This window comes from Aythya ferina, assembly GCF_964211825.1.
Source record: "Aythya ferina genome assembly, chromosome: 1".
NCBI lineage: Eukaryota > Metazoa > Chordata > Aves > Anseriformes > Anatidae > Aythya > Aythya ferina.
In genome coordinates, this window is record NC_140296.1 from 142,290,520 (window position 1) to 142,308,752 (window position 18,233).

General features: G+C 47.5%; 1 protein-coding gene across 1 annotated transcript in view; it reads left to right on the plus strand.

Moving 5' to 3' along the window:
* CACNA2D4 (calcium voltage-gated channel auxiliary subunit alpha2delta 4) overlaps positions 1-18,233 on the plus strand; it is a gene marked incomplete at its 5' end in the record, with an annotated part of 112,334 nt that overhangs the window by 49,570 nt on the left and 44,531 nt on the right. The window contains 4 exons of the mRNA XM_084498726.1: positions 1,357-1,450; positions 2,325-2,420; positions 3,888-4,015; positions 6,968-7,048. Of these exons, the coding sequence (XP_084354852.1) occupies positions 1,357-1,450; positions 2,325-2,420; positions 3,888-4,015; positions 6,968-7,048 (399 nt within the window). The remainder of the gene's footprint in view (positions 1-1,356; positions 1,451-2,324; positions 2,421-3,887; positions 4,016-6,967; positions 7,049-18,233) is intronic.

Sequence of the window (18,233 nt, forward strand, 5' to 3'; positions counted from 1 at the left end):
ATTTCAAAGCTGTCACATAACTTAACTTCACTGAACGTCTCAGCACAGGAAATAGTGATGGACGAAAGGCTTGATTGGGGTGTGGTGGGGGCTGCACACCATGCTTGAGACAGACCGACCAGCTGGGCTAGAGGCTGGCAGGAGGAGCCAGAAAGCTGTCGTCACTATTCTGCTCCCCAGGGCCCCAGCTAGCATCCTCCGTGGGCTGCATTGCGCCGTGTAGACAGATGGAGTCTTTCAGAAAAAGGTTATTAATTCTGTTTTCCAAAGATGATCAGTAATTGATTTTTTTGGGGGGAAAAAAAAATGCTACAGAATGATTATCCTCCCTCCTCACCCCTTGCAGCAGGTCCGCTCTCCAGGTGAAGCACAGGCACGTGAGCAGCTGAGTGGGACCTCTGTTGAGGGGCAGAGGTGGGCAGCTGTGCATGGGAGCTCCCTGCAGGAATTTAGCCTTAGGATGTCCTTCGGCTCACCTCACTCTCCATGGCTTCAGCCTTCTTAGCCGTGCCAAATGCTGAACCAAGATTTTGTGTATAATGCTTCAGAAACCTCTGACACAAGGATTTGGATCTCTTAAAACTAAAAACAAATGTAATCCGATAATTGCTTCTCTATTATACCATGTGAACAGACCCCTCCTGGCTGAGCTTTGAAAAGGCTGAAAAGAGATGTAGCAGTTGAAGAAGACAGGAAGGAGAAAGGAAGTTTTGGAAGGGCTGAGTAGAGGACCTTGAAAATTTTAAGTTCTGTGGGGAAAAAGAAATAGGATTAGGACACATCCTAGGCATACAGGGCCTGAGGAAGGAAAGATCTGCTGGTGAACAGGGTGGTATAGAAAAGAAGCAGGTTGAGTAAGTGGGAGTTTTGAGTATGCCATTTAGCACAGGATGGTATCTCGAGAAAGGTAAACAGAGTAGAGGCCATCAAGAAGTCACGAGGGGCTTTGAAGAAAGCTCCTTGAGTAGAACGGGGTAGCTGGTGTCCTCACTATGGGGCACCCAGAAGAAAAGTCAAGGCAGGGATCTGAGGCAATGGCTATAGATAGACTGTTCAATCAAGAAGGCTGGAGGCTGATGAGTAACTTGATTTGAAAGCCTCTCATTTGCCAACACTTTCAATCCTAAATCCTTCCGCTGAGCTTGCAGGGGAACCACTGTTATGATCTTAGCTGTTACAGCTCTTCTTTTGCTTCCCTCCATCAGGGTGGCAGGTCATGTTCTCAGCCCTGCAAGGGGAGGTCTCTTTTTGTGCCATGTAGCTCCAGTGCCCTGGGCCAGGCAGATGCTCCATATCTAAGGTACCTAGAGGGGCATATGTCTTCCTCTCCTGATTCTTGTTCCCCTTCCTCCTTAGGTGATGAGGAGCTGGTCCAGGAAGTGCTGTTTGATGCCGTGGTCACTGCACCCATGGAAGCCTACTGGACAACACTAGCCCTCAATATGTCCTTGTAAGTGTATGAGAAGCAAATATGGGTAAAACACCATTGAACCTGCATTTCCAGATGCTATGGCCTTACATAATGCCTGAAAGAGTCACAGATTCTTTCAAAGTATGTAAGAAATTTTAGAAATAGCTCAAAAGGTTGTTAGAACTAGCTCAATAGCTTTACAAATAGCTCAAAAAGCATTTCTCAGGAGTGGACTCCATCAGGTTGGGCCTCCTCACGTAAGCCTTTAGTTTGGTGAAGGTTTTTCTTGGTAACAGAATATTAATGCCATTCATGTTTGAATTCTACTGGAGGCCAGCAGTGATTCAGTGAACAAAGATCTGCTTCCAGCAGACAACATGCAACTTACACAGATGTGTGGCTATGGGACTCTTGTCCCTGTTTCAGTTACCAGTATCCCTGCTGCTGATGGAGCTTGAGCCAGGAGCAGTCATGCTAGGATACCCCGATACCAGTGCACACACCCTTAAACAGCCAACACCAACACACACCTCTTATTTTAAGGTTGTGCCATACCACCACACTGCAGCAGGCTCTCTACCATGTAGCTCTCCCATCTGTGCCCTTGATAACTCCAGCAAGACACATCCAAATCAATCTACAGAGCCAGTCTGTCACCCTGCCCATCCTGTGCTTGTTTGAGACAGATATTCTCTCTCTGCAGTCCTTTTCCCTCGCTTCAACCTATGTACAGGCAGCCTAGAGCAGGGCTAGCAGGAAGACAACAGCTTACATCCTCCTTTCAAAAGAATGCAATGAGCAAATTTCCAAGGTGTCAACCTAGACACAGGTCTAAGCCTAAGGTCATCACTCGGGCAGAAAGATGGCTCTTCTGAGAACTGTTTGCTTCTGCTCGTATATTTCTGTTCCACAGGGAGACTGAGGCAGGGGTCGAGATGGCATTTCTGGGCACTCGAGCTGGACTCATGAGGAGTGCTCTGTATGTGGGCTCTGAGAAACTTTCCAACAGGTAAGTCCCTACTCTGCATTAAGGGATTTCTCTCAGTGTCTCTGAAGGGGCACCATGAAATTAACACCAGGCTTAGAAATTTATTTGGGGATGCAGAAATAGAAAGTAAAGGAGCAAGACCCTGGTGGGATGGGTGCTGATTTATGCAGGCAGGGTAAGGGCCCTTTATGTTTCTCTGGTCCTCTTGATTTTTTCCTGAAACACTGTCCCAAAGTGCATTAATTTCACTGTAAAATGGAAAACTTCGATTATGCCCCAAATTCAGTTATCTTAGAGAGGAAATGTCCACAATTACTCTATACCCCCAGGAACATTTTGCAGTGTAAAGGCTCTGCACTCCAGTGCCCCGGTGATGTTCCAGCTTGGCTAGGTTTGATCTTTCTGTCTCAGTTCCTCTCTCCCAGTTTTATTCTGTTCTGACTCTTACACTGCTCCCATCATAGCATCCCAGTGCCTTCCAGTGATGCATTAAGTGATGTGACTGACATCTGTCATATACGATTCATTCTCTTGTCCTCTCCCTCAAGGCAAAAGTACACATTCAGAGGAGTTTTTTGATGTGGAAAGGGCACAGTTTTCATTTTAGTTGAGTTTTGAACGTGCAGGCTGGGCCACGCTTCTGTAAAAAAAGGCCAGGCTGCAGAGGCAGCACCAGCAGATGGAACAAAACAGGATGGCGGTGGTCCTCAGCTTTGTGCCAGGTGTTTCGCTGTCTCCCAGTTCTCCAAATACGAATTGGATATTCAAGGCGGGGAGCTCCGTTGTGCCTGACATGCGCTCCCTGACAGCCACAGTCCTCGAGTTTCTGAGGAAGTCTTGGATAACTCAGCATAGCCAGGATCTGGTGACGAGGAATTAAAAACCACCTGCTAAAGGAAGCTAACATGATGACTCCCTACCCCACACAGCGTTGTTCAGTGCTTCTCAACGCTCGCAGTCACTACACCTCAATGAGGGATCTGTCACAGGAGAGGCACTTTCGGAATCTCCTGACGGGAAGGCACTGCATAAATGAGCAATTAGCGCTCTGTCAAAAAAACATACAGCAAAAGGAGAGCCCGAAAACCACGGGGACGCGTCGGCCAGGCAGGCTCAGGCGCCCTTAGCGTCTCCTTCACCCCCAGCCCTGCCCCGTGCCCTCGCCGTGGGGGCGGCGGCGGAGCGGCGGCGCCCAGGGCCTCGGCCGGGCCAACAGCGGCACCTGGCGGGCGGCCGGCGGCGGAGCGGCGGCCGCGATGGCCCCGGGGGTGCCGGCAGAAAATGGCGGCCGGAGGGCCACGAATGGCCCCCGGGGAGCTTGAGGGGACGTGGCGGTTCCCAGCGCGGAGCTTGGCTCCTGCCTTTGTGGGTTACATGGGGCCCACGGGTGTCCCGCAGGTGCTGAGGTGCTCTAAGTGGCTCCAAGGGGGTGGCCAGCCCCGGGGGGATGCACTGTATGAAGAGCTGCTCTCTGGTTTGTGCTGGCAGGAAATTCCTGACTCGGAAGGACAAGGAGAGCATCTTCACCATGGACCACTTCCCTCTGTGGTACCGCCGGGCAGCCGAGCATCCCCCCGGCAGCTTCATCTACAGCATAGTTTCGGAAGATGATGCAGGTAACCTCAGCCTGAACACGAGAGGAGAGAAGAAAAAAGGTTTTTCACGTATATCTTCCAACGCCACGCTTATCCCAAACCCTTTATTGCCACTCTTGCACAGTAGGAATTACTGAGGCATTCAGCATACCCTGCGTAAAGGCATAGAGTCAGAACCATCAGAGTCACAGTCAGGACTGATGAGGAGTCAGCAGGGACTCAGGAAGAAGTGACTTTAGAGGGTGGCTTTTTTTTTCCATCACCGCTTTCTATGACAGGACAGGACGGGTTTGTTAGGGACAAGGGAGGAGTGCTTGTCCATAGTTTTCTCCTGGTGAGGGTGTCTCGTTGGTGCCCTATGTTCTTTCCATCACGCTACGAAAATATGGCACCTCCTCCTTAGCAAAGGAGCTCAAACACAAGAGAAAAAGCAAAGATTGGCTTTTCAGTGTCTCTTGCTTAGGGTGTTGGTTCCTGTGAGCTTGCAGAGCCAGCCAGGGCTTCCTCAAAGGCTGGAAGAGAGCAGAAGAGCCTGGAAAGGAAAAAAAAAAATCTAAACAAAATCCTGTTGTGAGACTCCTACACAAAAGGCGAAATCCCCTCTGTGCCCTCCCTGGCCTCTAGCACTCAGTCTCTGTCAGGGAGCTCGGCACTTGAGCTGTTAAAGCTTTTTGTGGCACGGTGGTGGGAGGCTGGTGGGTGGGAAAGCAAGCAGCAACGAGAAAACCAGACTGGGAGGTTGGAGATGAACCAGGATGTAAAGAGGGAGGGATGGGAAGAGAAAGGACTTGAAACCTTCCACCCAAGCCTCTCTCTCTGCACAGCACCCTTACATCTCCCTCAAATGGCAAGTGAAGAAAGAGGAGGAGGAGGAGGCATGGCAGGAGAGACCTTTTACTCCCCTACACACAACAGCATTTGCTCTTTGGAATACGGTGTGGTTTAGAAAAACAGGCAGGAACACCCTGTGAGGCTCCCTAGGACAGCTATTATCCAGAACCTAGTAGGCCCTACTACTGCTGGCTAAACACTGGGATTGTGGCTTGATGTGGTTTTATTTGCCATTACAGGTAGTTTTGCATGGATAAAGGCAGAATAGAAGCTGCCTCTCTTTTTTGTATGACATTGCTATTGGTCAGGAACTTCAATAAAGTCCAGGACCCCATTTGCCTGGAAACCCTACAGGCACTTTATAAGAAGTAATGCCTGCCCCTGAAGACCTTATTCTCTAAAATGTACAGGAGATTATTAGTCTCGTTAGGCATGAGCAGCTGGGATTAGATTGATTCATGAGATCATACAAGATGGCTGTGAAGCGCCTGGAAATAATATTCAGTTCCTCTGAGCCACTGTGCTTCAATGTCAGAGCAGACTCTGAGCCCTTTGCTTGACATCCTTAGAAGCAGAGGTGCCTCACCTTTTGGTCAGAACAGGCCACCCAATTTCTTAAGAAATTCTTGCTGATTAGATCCCAAAGTACCCCTTCCATGCTTTCCTCATGAGTCAGTGTATGCCCACGGTGTGACAGGTGGGTCCATTGCCAATACTCTTCTTGTCACATAAGAGGGAAGAGACCAAAGAACTGGCGAGGAGTACAGCAGGGAATGGCTGCAGGTCATCAGAAAAATTTATCCAGGGTACACTCCTCCAGTGTCCAAAAGTCCCAGAGAGAAGACAGCAGGGAAAGCTCTGCAAGTCAAATAAAACTATTCATGCAGTCCAGATGTGTCATGTGATGTTTGTTAGTTTTTGTGTGTGTGTGCTGGGTTTGTTCCTTTGTTTTTCTAAGGGACAATATGAGCATGTTGCTTATTTGTCTCATCCTCGGGGTGAGCAAGAAATTTGGGGTTCACCATAAAGGCAGGATCAGGCTCGAGGCATGTGAGCATAAGTTGGCTGGGTATTTGTTTCACGAGGACTTTACTAGTTCTGACATCCTTGAGCAAGCTAATCTGGCTTCAGTCCAAACAAAAAAAAAAAAAAAAAGAGAGAGAGACTCCAGGCTAAACTGCAGTAGCCACTGAATCATGCTCAGGACATGCTGGGTACCAAAAAGAGTGATGACGGCAGAAATGGAAAACAGTAACAAATGCTGTAGCTCTGGGAGAGGAAAGAACACCTGATCCATCCGGCTGAGCAAGAGTTTTCCATACAGCATGCAAGCAAGTAGTCAGTTGTAGGCTAAATTGATTGTGCTGACCTTCAAACTGTCCCCTGGCAGTTTCAGAAGAGGTGCTCCAGCTGAAGCTAATCTAATCGCTTTCCATTTCTGTATTATTATTATTTAATGTAACATGGGCAATTGCAGGCTGAAACAACTGCACTAGCAAAGACAGCAAGTGGGGTTCAGTTGCTTAAATCTATCCATTCGTGCTATTTTAAATGCCTTGTTGGATCCAAAAGATCTGCGTGGGGCTGGCAGATGTGACACAGGACCTACAGGGACACATGAAGCAGCAGCTAAATGATAAAAGGGATGCCCTTGGGCATAACAAAGTTTAGGCAGCTGAATCTATCCCAGAAGACTGTTTTTAAAACAGAGTGCACTCTGGAAGAACCCATGAGTATCACGTCTGTCTCCAGTTTGTAGTGCCAGCCTGACTTGGGCAACAGAGCTGGGCATAAGCCTGGCCTTTGCTGTGCAAGGATCAATGTCAGAATTCCCTGTCCTGCTTCTCCTTTGCCTACAGAGTTTAGCTGGTGCGTGAAGCAAAGCAGTCTTCCAGGCCAAGAGGCGTTCTGCCTGCCCAAAATGCAGGAGGCCAGTCCTTTATATTTTATGCCAAGGATGCTGCTTTTCTCCTGAGATAAACAAGTCAAGTCATTAGCCTTTTAGGTTGCTTATGTGGTTTGAAAGATGCAGTCCTCCAGATTCTTGGATCCTTCAGGGCTGAGGCATAAGTATGCACTGATCTGGATGTGAATCCTGCTGCATGTAAGCTAACCAAGCCTGCTGGTTTCATGTCTTGACAGAGGGAGGAGGCCTTCCAAAAGTGGTGACAGTGAGCACAGCAGTGGCTGTATCCGTGGATGGGAAGATGGGTATTGCTGCAGGTAGGAAATCCTGGTTTTTCTTTTATCTTGAATGAAACAGTAACGTCGTCGTATGTTGAGAGTGGGAGTTGAGAGCTGTTAGATTGTCATTCAAAGGAAGTGATGGGAGCCACAATAGATTGTCATGTTGAAAAATAGGCAAAACAGAGAACATTGGAAAAGGTACTAAATGGCTGACGTGCCTTTGCAAGGGAAATGGGCTGTTTGAATGCAAGCTTTCCATCTTCAGCGCCAGTGATTTCTGTGGATTGAGACTGCCTGTTTCCCTGGAGCATGAGTTGGTTAAGAAGTCAATGTAGGTTTTGAACCACTTTCAGGGCACACTTTTGGTTGTGTAGGATGTAGAGATGCACATTCCTGCATCTCTATTGTTTTCTCCACTGAAAAATAACTTTCTGGTGAAATGGTTTTGTTGCTGGATTTCCAATTTATGCATACAGATTTCTGAACTTCTCTTTGCACCTGAGCTTTGAACCCTGTTTAACAGACCTTCGCCAGACTCTGCGTCTACTTTTGGAGTACTTGCAGAACACATTATTTCTCTCAGAACCTCAAAGCTTCTGAAACTTTACCATTTTCTGTAGCAATTGCTTCAGGCTTTACAACAGTACAATAAACTCAGAAGTGAATCAGAGTACCCACTTAACAAAACAAAACAACTTTAATCAATAGTGTTGGCTTCAGACTCAAACTAAACTCGCTGTGTAAGAGTATTGGTGTGAACAAAACTGTAGCTAAATCTGAGTGGATTTTTTTTTTTTTTTTTTTTTTTGATGTGGCAACAGTAAGGGAATAGGTTGGCAGAACAGATAATGGAGCAGTTATTAGCAGAAACATGCAGAGATGCAAAGCTACCTGTGAAGGAATGGTTAGTGTTAATGGAGTCCTGTCTGGTGGGAGAAATGACTGCACAGAGCAGATGCTGAACAACAACTTTGAATTTCCAGTTATATGGGAATCTGTCTTTTAATTCTTAACAGTAAAATCAGTTGCAGACTTTTCTTCTATACTGAGTAGCATTACAGTAGATGTTCTCTAAAGAAAAATTGTGCAACGTTTATCTCAGCATGAGGTTATGCCAACTGCTAAAGAAATATCCAGTAGAGACAAGGTTGTACTGCAGATACCTTCAGATCACAGAGTCAGCCGCTGCTTGTACCTAGGCTAGGTAGGACACAATGGATGGCCTTCAATCTACTGCTCAGTTAAACTGCAGCAATTTAACTTCATCTGATGAACCATTCTTTAATTTCCGGGCTTTCAATAAGTTGCAGTTGAGAGTGGTGCTAAGTATCACCAGGGGAATGAGCGAGTACTTATTAACTGAGGGAGTGGTGATATAAAATAGTGCTGTTAACGGCTATAACACTGTCTCAAATCCAAACAAATTTATTGTGACGTGAAGCCTGTCCAGAGACCCGTGTGAAATAGAGAAGGTTTCAATACAGTTCATTTAAAGTAGGTGCTTGGGTCACAGAAACTGCCCCCAAAACTGCTACTAGCTGGCACTGTTAGAAGAACTAAATAGCATTGAGACTATGTACCACTGGGGCATTTTTCTGGGCTTCAATTTGGGAGGAGAAAAAAAAAATGTTTTTAAATATCATTTTTCATGATTCTTTCTGTTTCCTTTCCTGAGCTGTGAGTTAGAGCAGAGGCACACAAACAGTTGATTTGGTACTCAGCATAAACACAAGGAAGGAAACTTCTGTGTGGAAGAGCTGGAGCAAGAACAAGTGACAGGAGGAGCTGCCCCTGACGGAACTGTTTTTCTTGTCAGCAGCACTTTTCAAAACCCCTGTGGAGATTTCCACCCTCTCAGTTATGCTGAATGCAGAATAGACTCTGCACGGACATGCTGTGAAGGGGCAGAGTCCTCTGCTGTAGGAAGATGAGGGTGGGAAAAGCAGCAGAGGATAGGGAAAAGTCCTGTCAAAACAGTGGTATTAAGGTAAAGTTTCTGTCATTTGTGGAAATTATATAGAACAAACCAGTTTCCTCACCCGTAACCACAGAAGCTGAGAGAAATGAATTCTCAATTGCTTTTGTTCCTTAGAGGTACCATGGTCCCCGTCGCAAGTCATCATGCTAGGTGACCTGACCACAAGCATCTTCTGCTTATTTTCACACGTGGTACATTCAGCTGGGTGTTCTTCGTTCCCTGTTCCTTATGTGTTGATGAAAAATACTCATGTTTCATCCAAAGCATGACAGCACCGAGCAGCACCGAGGGAAGTAATTTCTCCCAAAGGGTCCAAAATCCTTCAGGCCCCCACTGTATCCCCCATTGACTTCAGTGGAAGGGTTTGCGTACATTTACAACTTGGTTTTGGGGCATCCAGGAGCAAAGTGGTTCTGTATCTATATTACCATTTGCATTTTTTTAGTCGTGATAAGGTTCATCATCTGAATCTTTCATAATAGCAGTAGTCATTAAAAAAAAACATTGTGTTCATGCTACCTATTGCAATACTATTTGATCTTGAGGGTAACAACTACGAGAGGAAGGATAAAGGGCTCTCTTCACCCCCCTCAGACTGACATAATCATGGTGAGTAGCTCGGGCCTGGTTCTGGGGGGCTTTACCCAGCGTTAGAGGCTGCAGCACAAATGATGGTGGGCAGTGCTGCAAAACCATCCTACCCCCGTGCTGGGTACAGGGGAGAGGTGAGGGAAGGGGAGCGAATGGAGACACAGCAAGAGGCAATCAGAGCAGAATGGGATGCAGATTGTTATTATTGTTATTTGGATGGCATCAGCCCTCAGTGGGCATGATAATCGCATTCATTTAGAGTCAGGACACTACCAGAAATCCGCTTGATTCCCAGCACAGGATCCCGGGAAGCCAAATACCTGGGTAGGCTTGCGGTTTCTGGATAAATGCTGTCACCGTTCTGTAGAGGGGGGACAGCAGAAGGCTTTTTAAGTGCCCCTATAAAAGTGCAATTTGTCTGAACTGACCTGTCATTCTGCCACTGATTGTTACTGGCAGTTGCTTGACTTGATGGTGCTTGGGGGGACTTTGTAAGCGCTCTGAAATGTTCACTATGCGTGCAGTGAAGAATTAAGCTCTAGGGCTTACAGCTCTGCCCGTGGGCTGGGGGCACCCCCAATGCCCCCTCAAGGAGGATGCCGATGGCAGGGCCCCTTTCCTTCTGGCAGCTGGATGGCAGTCCCCGGCCGAGGCGGAGAAAGGCAAGCTCCAAAAACCAAGCGGCCAGGAGGACGAGATAGGCCTGGGCTCTGTCAGAGAGCAAGGGAGATGTCAACTGGGATTAGAGAGCAGCCAGCCTGCAGCGCTGAGGGCAGCGATGGAGGGGGAGCACAGGGGCTTCCATCCTCCCGGGTCTGCCTGGCATGGCCCAGCCAAAACCCTGCAGCCAGGGCATTGTGCAGACCTTTGGAGGCTTGGAGAAACCCACAGAGGACACCACAGAGCTGCTTGTGCTCGCTGATTTGGGTGCTCTCAGAGCTGCTGGGGCTTTGGGGAGGCCACGCAGGCAAACCTACCGCTGTAGCTGTTACTTTGAGTTACTGTTAGCTACCTGCTCTATTGTGCTTTGGCAGTTCAAAGCACTCTGCAAACATTAAGTAATGCCTGGATGATTAATTATAATTAATTAGCAGGCAGCCAGTCTCCTGGGATGTCAGTCCAGTGCCTTGCTCTGGCGCTAACTTCGCTGGAAATGAAAAATAAGGGCTTGCGATGGCACTCTCCCCAAGCCAAGTCCTGCCCCAGATAGCACAGTCATCTGCTCCCTCCACTGAGTCAGTAGCCTGGGGCTTTATGGTCCTCAGGGGGTGCGCTGCAGAAATCACATGTAGCTGCTGACAGAAGCTTTTAGTGATTTAAAGCCCCAGTGAAACTGCTGGAATCTGCACGGGAGGTTAGCTGTCACTTTGGGCAGGGTATGACGTCTCTTTTATTGCCTGACCTTCTGCCTGTTGGAGTTACGTGGTGGCTGGCTGCTGGTCAGAGCAGGAACAGGTAGGAGGTTTTTTCTGTGAGGCTCCTTGCCACTGCTGCTGTGTCTCAGGGACAGGAGGTGGCCGATACCAGCAAAGCACAGGGCATGGCATGCACAGGCTCCACCGTGCCTGATAAAACAAACAGGACGTGCAAACAGCCAGGTGGGAGATCAAGGTTTATTTTATACAACACCTCTCTCTTCTCTTCATATTCAAAGTTGCTTCTTATTTACAACAATTGGACCACACCAAAATTGTTACCCTGTGATGACAGCAGTATATACAGATGTGTATGGGGAGAGCCCAGACAAGCCCAAAGAAGTCTGAAAGAAGAAAAATATCGTTCATACTGTACAGAGAGGGCTTGGAGACATTGAGTAAGGACAGTATTAAGGCCAGTATTTTCAGAAGAACTGTACTCCCAGCAGGAGCAGATTTTCAAAAAAGCTTAAATTTTTTTTTTCAGAAGTATTTGAAATCAGCCAGTCTGAAAATGGGTAATGGAAAGTAATTTTGCCATTAGACTGCTGGTTAAAACCCAGCCTTTGTCAGTCTGGCGGAAGCTCTTCATTTGAAAACCATTTACTGGCCAGCTTGACGTCCCTCTGTCCTCTCCCTCGGTCCCCAATTTTGGCTACCTGCTGTCTGTTACCAGTGAGCAGAGAGGAGAGATGCAGGTGTCTTCTTCAGCAGTTCTGTTGCTGTGGCATCTTTGCAAACTCATCTACACACAATTCTGTATTCCTACGGTTTTGTTGTTGGGTGGATAAAACATTTCAACCCCCTCTCTGTTCCTCTCCAGAAAGTGACAGTTGCACCTGTGAAAACGATGTAAAATGCATGGAAATAAGCTGCAATAACGTGAGCACCTTTTACACTGGAATAGTTGCATCCAAGCTAGAGAATTAAAATTATTTTACTACACTGGCTTGAAAACCAGTGTGACATTGCCAATACAAAGTCTGAGCGCAGCTGATCTCCTGAGCTTTTGCTGCCATACACAGAAGGCACGCTGTCCCTCTTTTAATGCTGGATGTGGTGCCAACATCCTCCCAACATAGGAACTTTGCAAGAAACTTCTGCAAGCTCCCAGGGTGCCTGGGTGCCTTTATGGAAGGGCATGATCTCCCCTGCATCCAGGGGTAGAATGGGTAGAAAGAAGGAAGACCTAGCTCATTTTCAGCCCATTTCTGTGTGCCAAAACCAGTCTCTCTCCATTCACGCTGCTTTCCTGCATCCCTCATCCACCTTCCTGCCTGCCTGCCATCCTTGGTGTCCTACTGTATGTACTGAGCCTTTGTGCAGAGAGATCTGCAAGCAAAAAGGCTGGGGCCTCAGTGTTTCTGCGGCAGACCCCAGCTACTCTATGAGCCAGACAAAAGTAAGGCGATTGCCTTATTTTTCACAGGGACTGTTCTTACAAAGTCAGCTTTTTGACAGGGTTTGGAATCGGAGCTGGTACCACAGAGTTCCCTGCTCAGAGCTAGTTACCTTCCAGCCAGGTCAGTGAACAGGCAGAAAGAAAGCATCTGCCTTCAGAACTCCACATCTCTGCACGTAAATGGTACCTACTGACAGTGGGGCCAAATATGTTTATTTTATCCTCAGAAGAATGCAAAAGACAGTTATGTGGGACGTTTTCCATAGCATTCTGCCTCCTCTGGCTGGTCATCCATCAGCAATTTCCTTTTCCTCTACGCTGTATATGCTCTCTGCGTAGACTTTGAGATCTTCAGTGCCTCCCGGTGTGTGTGACATTGCCTGTTGCCTTGGGAATGAGCCCTCCTGGGACATCCAGCCCTCAAACGTCCCCAGCCTTGGAGCCTGTTCCGGGCTGGGGCTCCAGCCCAGGAGCCTGTTCTTGCCTGTGCGTAGCAGAAATCTTCTAGCCTAGGGTTATCCATCACCCCCGCCTCTGTAGCTCCTCTGATTGCCATGGTTGTCACGCTTGAAGGGAAGAGAGCCCTTGACACTGACTCAGGAGAGGCTTGCATATAGCTGGATTTTCAGATTGGCACCCGGCGCCTTCGCCGTGTTCCCTTTGCTTGCAAATTATTTGATATCATTTTAATTCCGAGCCGAATTAGAGCAGTGCGAGGGTTGCCACGGCAACCATTTCCTTGTGCCTTTTGCTCTGACTCATTGCAGACAATTACTCTCGCGCTCCAGGATTCACAGATGTGATAGAAGAATCATGTGCTGGGGTTTCAACTTTTTTTTTTCTTTTAATTTCTTCCCCATCCTCTCTTGCATTAACTCCTACCTAGCCAGGATGGTCAGGGACCTATATCTCCACACAGGGCCACGTGAGCCTGTGGGGGCATCTTGCACGTAGAATATGTGGAGATGTTAAACGTGCGAGGGCATTTGTGCATCTCTGTGTGGTTTTGCATATGCAAACAGTTTCTCTGCAGCATGCTGTGTGGTTGTGGTACCTGTCTGCGCATACAGCTATGAGCAGGCACAGATGCTTATCTTCATGGAGTGATTTCCATATAGTGCTGCCTGTGGTGGGGCTGCGTACTTGCACATGCTTTCTGCGTGTACACAGCGGTATGGACATCAGTAATCCGCGTGGATGTGGAAATGTGCCTGGTGTGTGGTAGATGCGGGTGTGCAGAGAAGGGTGGCAGCAGTCCGTCAGGTCACGGATGGGCCAGGGCAAAGGCTACCAGCCTAACTAACACCTTACTAACCAACCAACCAGCCTAACCAACCTTACTAACACCTCTGACCAAGTAGGGTACAAACCTAAATCTCTGTGCGAGAGCAAGGCCAGTGCTTTGCCTCACTTACCCCTATCCCTCCACAACAACCCGTGCCTGCACATCTAAAGTGGTGTTACCCATGCAAGGATCATAGCTTTGGCATGGCTATACTTGATGTCATGAGCTGTGTTAGGACCTGTAGGTGTAAAGTCACGTGAGAAGATGCTAAAATGGTCACAGAAGCAGTCTGTGACTGTGAGGATGAGGGTAGGAAATATTATAGTACAGCAGGTTATAGGAAATACTTTGTGAGGTGATTTGGCTTCATTTCAGCCAAAGCACAAGCAAACAAGCATTGTGGGTTGAGAAACATGGAAACTTAGCAGGTCTGAGGCATTTCCAGTCTATTCCTAAGATGTATGACTTTTACCACCAAACTCAGGCTATTTCCTTCCTAAGTTGCTTTTCTGCTGTGCCATCCCCTTAAGGCACACATCTCCCCATCACAAGGCTGTGTAATGAGGCTCCTGCTGCAAGGCCTTTCTCTTCATAAGACCTTTTTTTTCCGTTTCTCTCACTGGGATAGAGAAGTCCCATTCGGAGGATTATAGGATACTTCAGCTGGAAGGCACCTCAGGAGGGCTGTAGTCAACCTCCTGCTCAAAGCAGGGTCAGCTAGGAGGCCAGACCAATTTGCTTAGGGCTTCATCACAGGAATATTCCTGATAATGTTCCCAGAAATATTCCTCGTTCCTCCCTAATGCAGTTACACTGCACTCTGGGGCTGTAGAGAGGTTTTACCAGCAGCAAGTCTCTTTTTCTCTGCCTGTGCTTGCCCTGAACAAGGGCTCACCAAGGGCCGTGGAGGTGCTGAATGCAGTGGGTACGGGCCCAGCATTGGGTGGGGAGGCCTGAAAGGTGTGAGAGGAAAGGAGGGCTCTGCACCCGAGTTATTGATAAGGGCAGCAGTGCCGTCCTTGGGGCAAGAAGCAGTCTGAGTGCTGGGAACAAGCTGCCCAAGCTGCTGAGTGCTCTCAGTGCTGGCGCCTGGATGCTCTCCCTCCCTGCCACATGGAAACACAAGCTTATAGCAAGGGTGTTTGTTTTTTTTTTCAGCTCTGTCCACAGTTGTGTCTCCATGTCGACTGGAAAAGTGAAAATTCAGCAGTCAGGATGAAGGAAGGGGGAGAAATAAGTTTGTCAGTCTCAGACCTCTACGTGTGACCTCTGTAATGTTTGTAGTGCTTTAGAGGAAATCTGGAAGGAAAGTGCAATTATTATCATGTGGTTAGGGAAAAGGGAGTCAGGCAATACGTGTTCAACAATGCTAGCTCATGCCAGGCTAACCCATTAGCTTCCTTTCAGATGATTGTTTTCCTGGAAGGCATAAGAAATTTCAAAGGTCTGATCTTTGTGTATCAGTAAGGCACTTGATACGGTGCCCCATAAGAAACAATTTGTTAAACTAGAGAAGATAAGGAAAGACAGAGGAGCTGTGAGGGACAGAGAGGTAGAATTGAGTCTGGAATGATGGCAAGAGCAAGGTCACCTGTCCATCTAGCACAAGGTCACTTGTGGCACTCCCCGCCAGCATTAACTCAGACCCTGACGCTAATAGGAGCAGGTAGTGAGGAAGTGTCCTAATGATTCAACACTAGAAGGCATTGCTAGTACAGGGAAGGACCAGGATATCATAGAGCAAGCCTTATTTGACCTTGGCAGGAGTACCAGAAACAGAATGAATTTCAGTAGTACGACAGACAAGGTCATATGCTTGAGAACTAATATTGGAAATCCGTGAGCTGGGAACTCTGCAAGAGCTGGCAGAGAGCACAGCGAGCAGGACTAGAGGCAGCCCTTGTCTTCTGGGAACTGCTGGGTCCATTTTGAAAAATCTCAGTGAGGGTCCTCAGTTTAGGCTGTGTTTGCCCCCTGATGCCCACAAAAAAGACAATGAGGGAACCTTTGCCTACCACAAGAAGATCTGAGATCCTTGCCAAAAGGCAGCCAGACAGACTTGGTGGCTCCCAGCAGCTTTAGCCAGGGCTCAGCAATGTCCTGCTGTTCCCCACCCTGTTCATCACCAACCTTTGGCTCTCAGAAGTTCATGTTCTGAGGATCTGTCTTCCAAATTGAGGATTTAAAAAAAAAAAATCTCTTCAGGAAAGAGTTGGTAAATATGCCCTAAGAAAGCTGAAAGGAAAAATGCTGAGAACTTTATTAGCTGATGGTAGGATGATAGCAAGTGGTGTGACGCAGTTGTGGAAGAAGGAAAGGATATTCTAAAATGCACCTGGTGAGTTATTTCCAATAACTCAAGTAGTAGAGCTATTACCCAAAGCCCTGTGAGACCTCTCTGGTTTGTGTTACAGTTTTGGCCAGAGGCGTACAGCCTCAGAGAGGTACAGACAGGAGAGGAAAGGGAAGCTTTGTGAGAGGAGCCTGTGACAGCCCAGCTTGCTTAACCAAGTGGAACCAGGGCTTCAGCAGACAGGCTTGCTGTAATAATGCATCATGGAGGAAACATTTAAACTAAAGGGCACTGCTAGTATGAAAACAGTGTAGTATGGGGAGGCCGTGAAAATATTTAGGGTGGAAAACTCCAGGAGGGTTCCTAGCCAGTAGGGTGATAGAGCTTTAGAAAAACTCTCCAGGCAGAATCTGAGGTAAAAAGCCACATGGGTTCAATGTGAAGCTTGAAAAGTGTGTAAGAGAGTGATGGTGCTTATAATGGAGAGGTGAGACTGCGTTAGCTTGCAGCCCCTCCTCTGTCACTGAAGACCAGATGAAGTCCTTGGTCTCACCCTTCAGCAATACGGACCCAGTTAGGCACGTAAGCCACGGAGCAGTCATTCAGGGTACTCCCCATTCACCACAGCCCTCCCTTTGGGTGCCAGGCTGGGCCTTTTTGCCGTATAATTCACGTATTCCATGATTTTGGTCACGATGGAATAAAAATAACTCCTGCTGATGCAGCTGGAGGCCTCAGCGCAGCGCCAGGCAGGCCGCAGGTTGGCCGGGGCTGACCTAAAACCCTCCCGCAGCCTCTGGCAGCGTGATGGTTTCCCCTGATTGATTTGGGTTTTGCAGGGAGCGGAGAAGCCCCAGCTTATGATAACAAGCCTTTAAAAAGCAGATGGGGACGTGGGGGCTGGCGTGTGTGTGTGGCAGCTGAGAAGTGACAGTAGAGGAGATCAGAGAAGGGCGAATCTGAAAAGCAGCTGGTCAGAGGCAGCCGCTGAGCGGGGATGATCAGTCACAGGAGAGGGAAAACCAGCAGGAGGGAGGAGGAGGAACTGGGGGATCAAAGACATTTATGGCCAGGGGGAGAGGGCTGAAAGGTACCATGTGAGACCAGGAGTGAATGAGAAAGCGGGGACTGCTGGAGGGGGACCATCGGTTTAGATAAAACGCTAGGTCTTCCTCTTGCCAAGAATCGTAGAAATCTGGAGAGTTTTGTGAATCTGTACTACAATAAAGGGGGTTATGAGTGGGATCAGAACCAGTTTACAATTAACCAGCTCCATCAAAATGACTGCCAGGGTTTTGCATTAGCTTTTCCTTCTGCTGGCATCTTTAAAGTAGGAACAATGCTCACACCGCCTGGCAAGTGTGTTGTGAGGTACGGCTGGTGGGTAGGTGTAGGGAAAGGTGGTATTTACTATTGGGTGGCAATAGCTACGTATTACCTACAATATGGGTCACAGAGTTTGATGGGTGAGGAGCATACTTTTAAAAGGAGAAAAAACTGGAAGCAGTGCAGCACAGGGCTACATTATTGTTCCAGAGCTGAGGAAGTGCTTTATAGTGAAAATGAACTGAATGAAAATCTGCTTATCCTACCAAAAAGAAGATTGGAAGGTGATTTGATTAGTGTATAAGGTACCTTCACAGGGAGAGGTGCTGGTTACTAAACATATGTTTTCTAATCTACCAGAGAGAAGCATCACAAAAACCTGTGACAGGAAACTGAAACCAAGCAGATTCAAGTGAGATATTCAGCAAGAATGCTAACAATGAGCATGAGTAGTTACTGTAGTAGGGTACCAAAGGAAGAGAGTTTTATTTTTCATCTCTTGCATGTTTTCAAATCAAATGTAGATGCCTTTCTGGAAAATTCGACTCAGCTGCATGTAAACACACCCTGTTGGACTTTCTACAGGATAACTTCTCTATTTTCTGTTTCATAAGCTAAACAGATTGAGCTCTTTAAGCCTTTCACAGCAAGGCATTTTCTGCCACCCTCAAATAACGTTTGTGGTTCTTTTCTGCACACTTTCCCAGTAGCGTGCAATACACAGAAGGTCAGACTGGATGATCTAAAGTCCCTTCTGGCCTTTATACTCTCTGAATCTCTGCCTCTGTGAATTCATTAATGTTTGCAAGCTCCCAGAGAGCTGCCAAAGGCAAGCACTATAGAAATGCAAAGCATTGTTGTTACTCTGGATATTTCCCTTGAGCTTTATGCAGAGCTGGGTGAATATCTCGGTGTAGCGTCTGTGCATTTT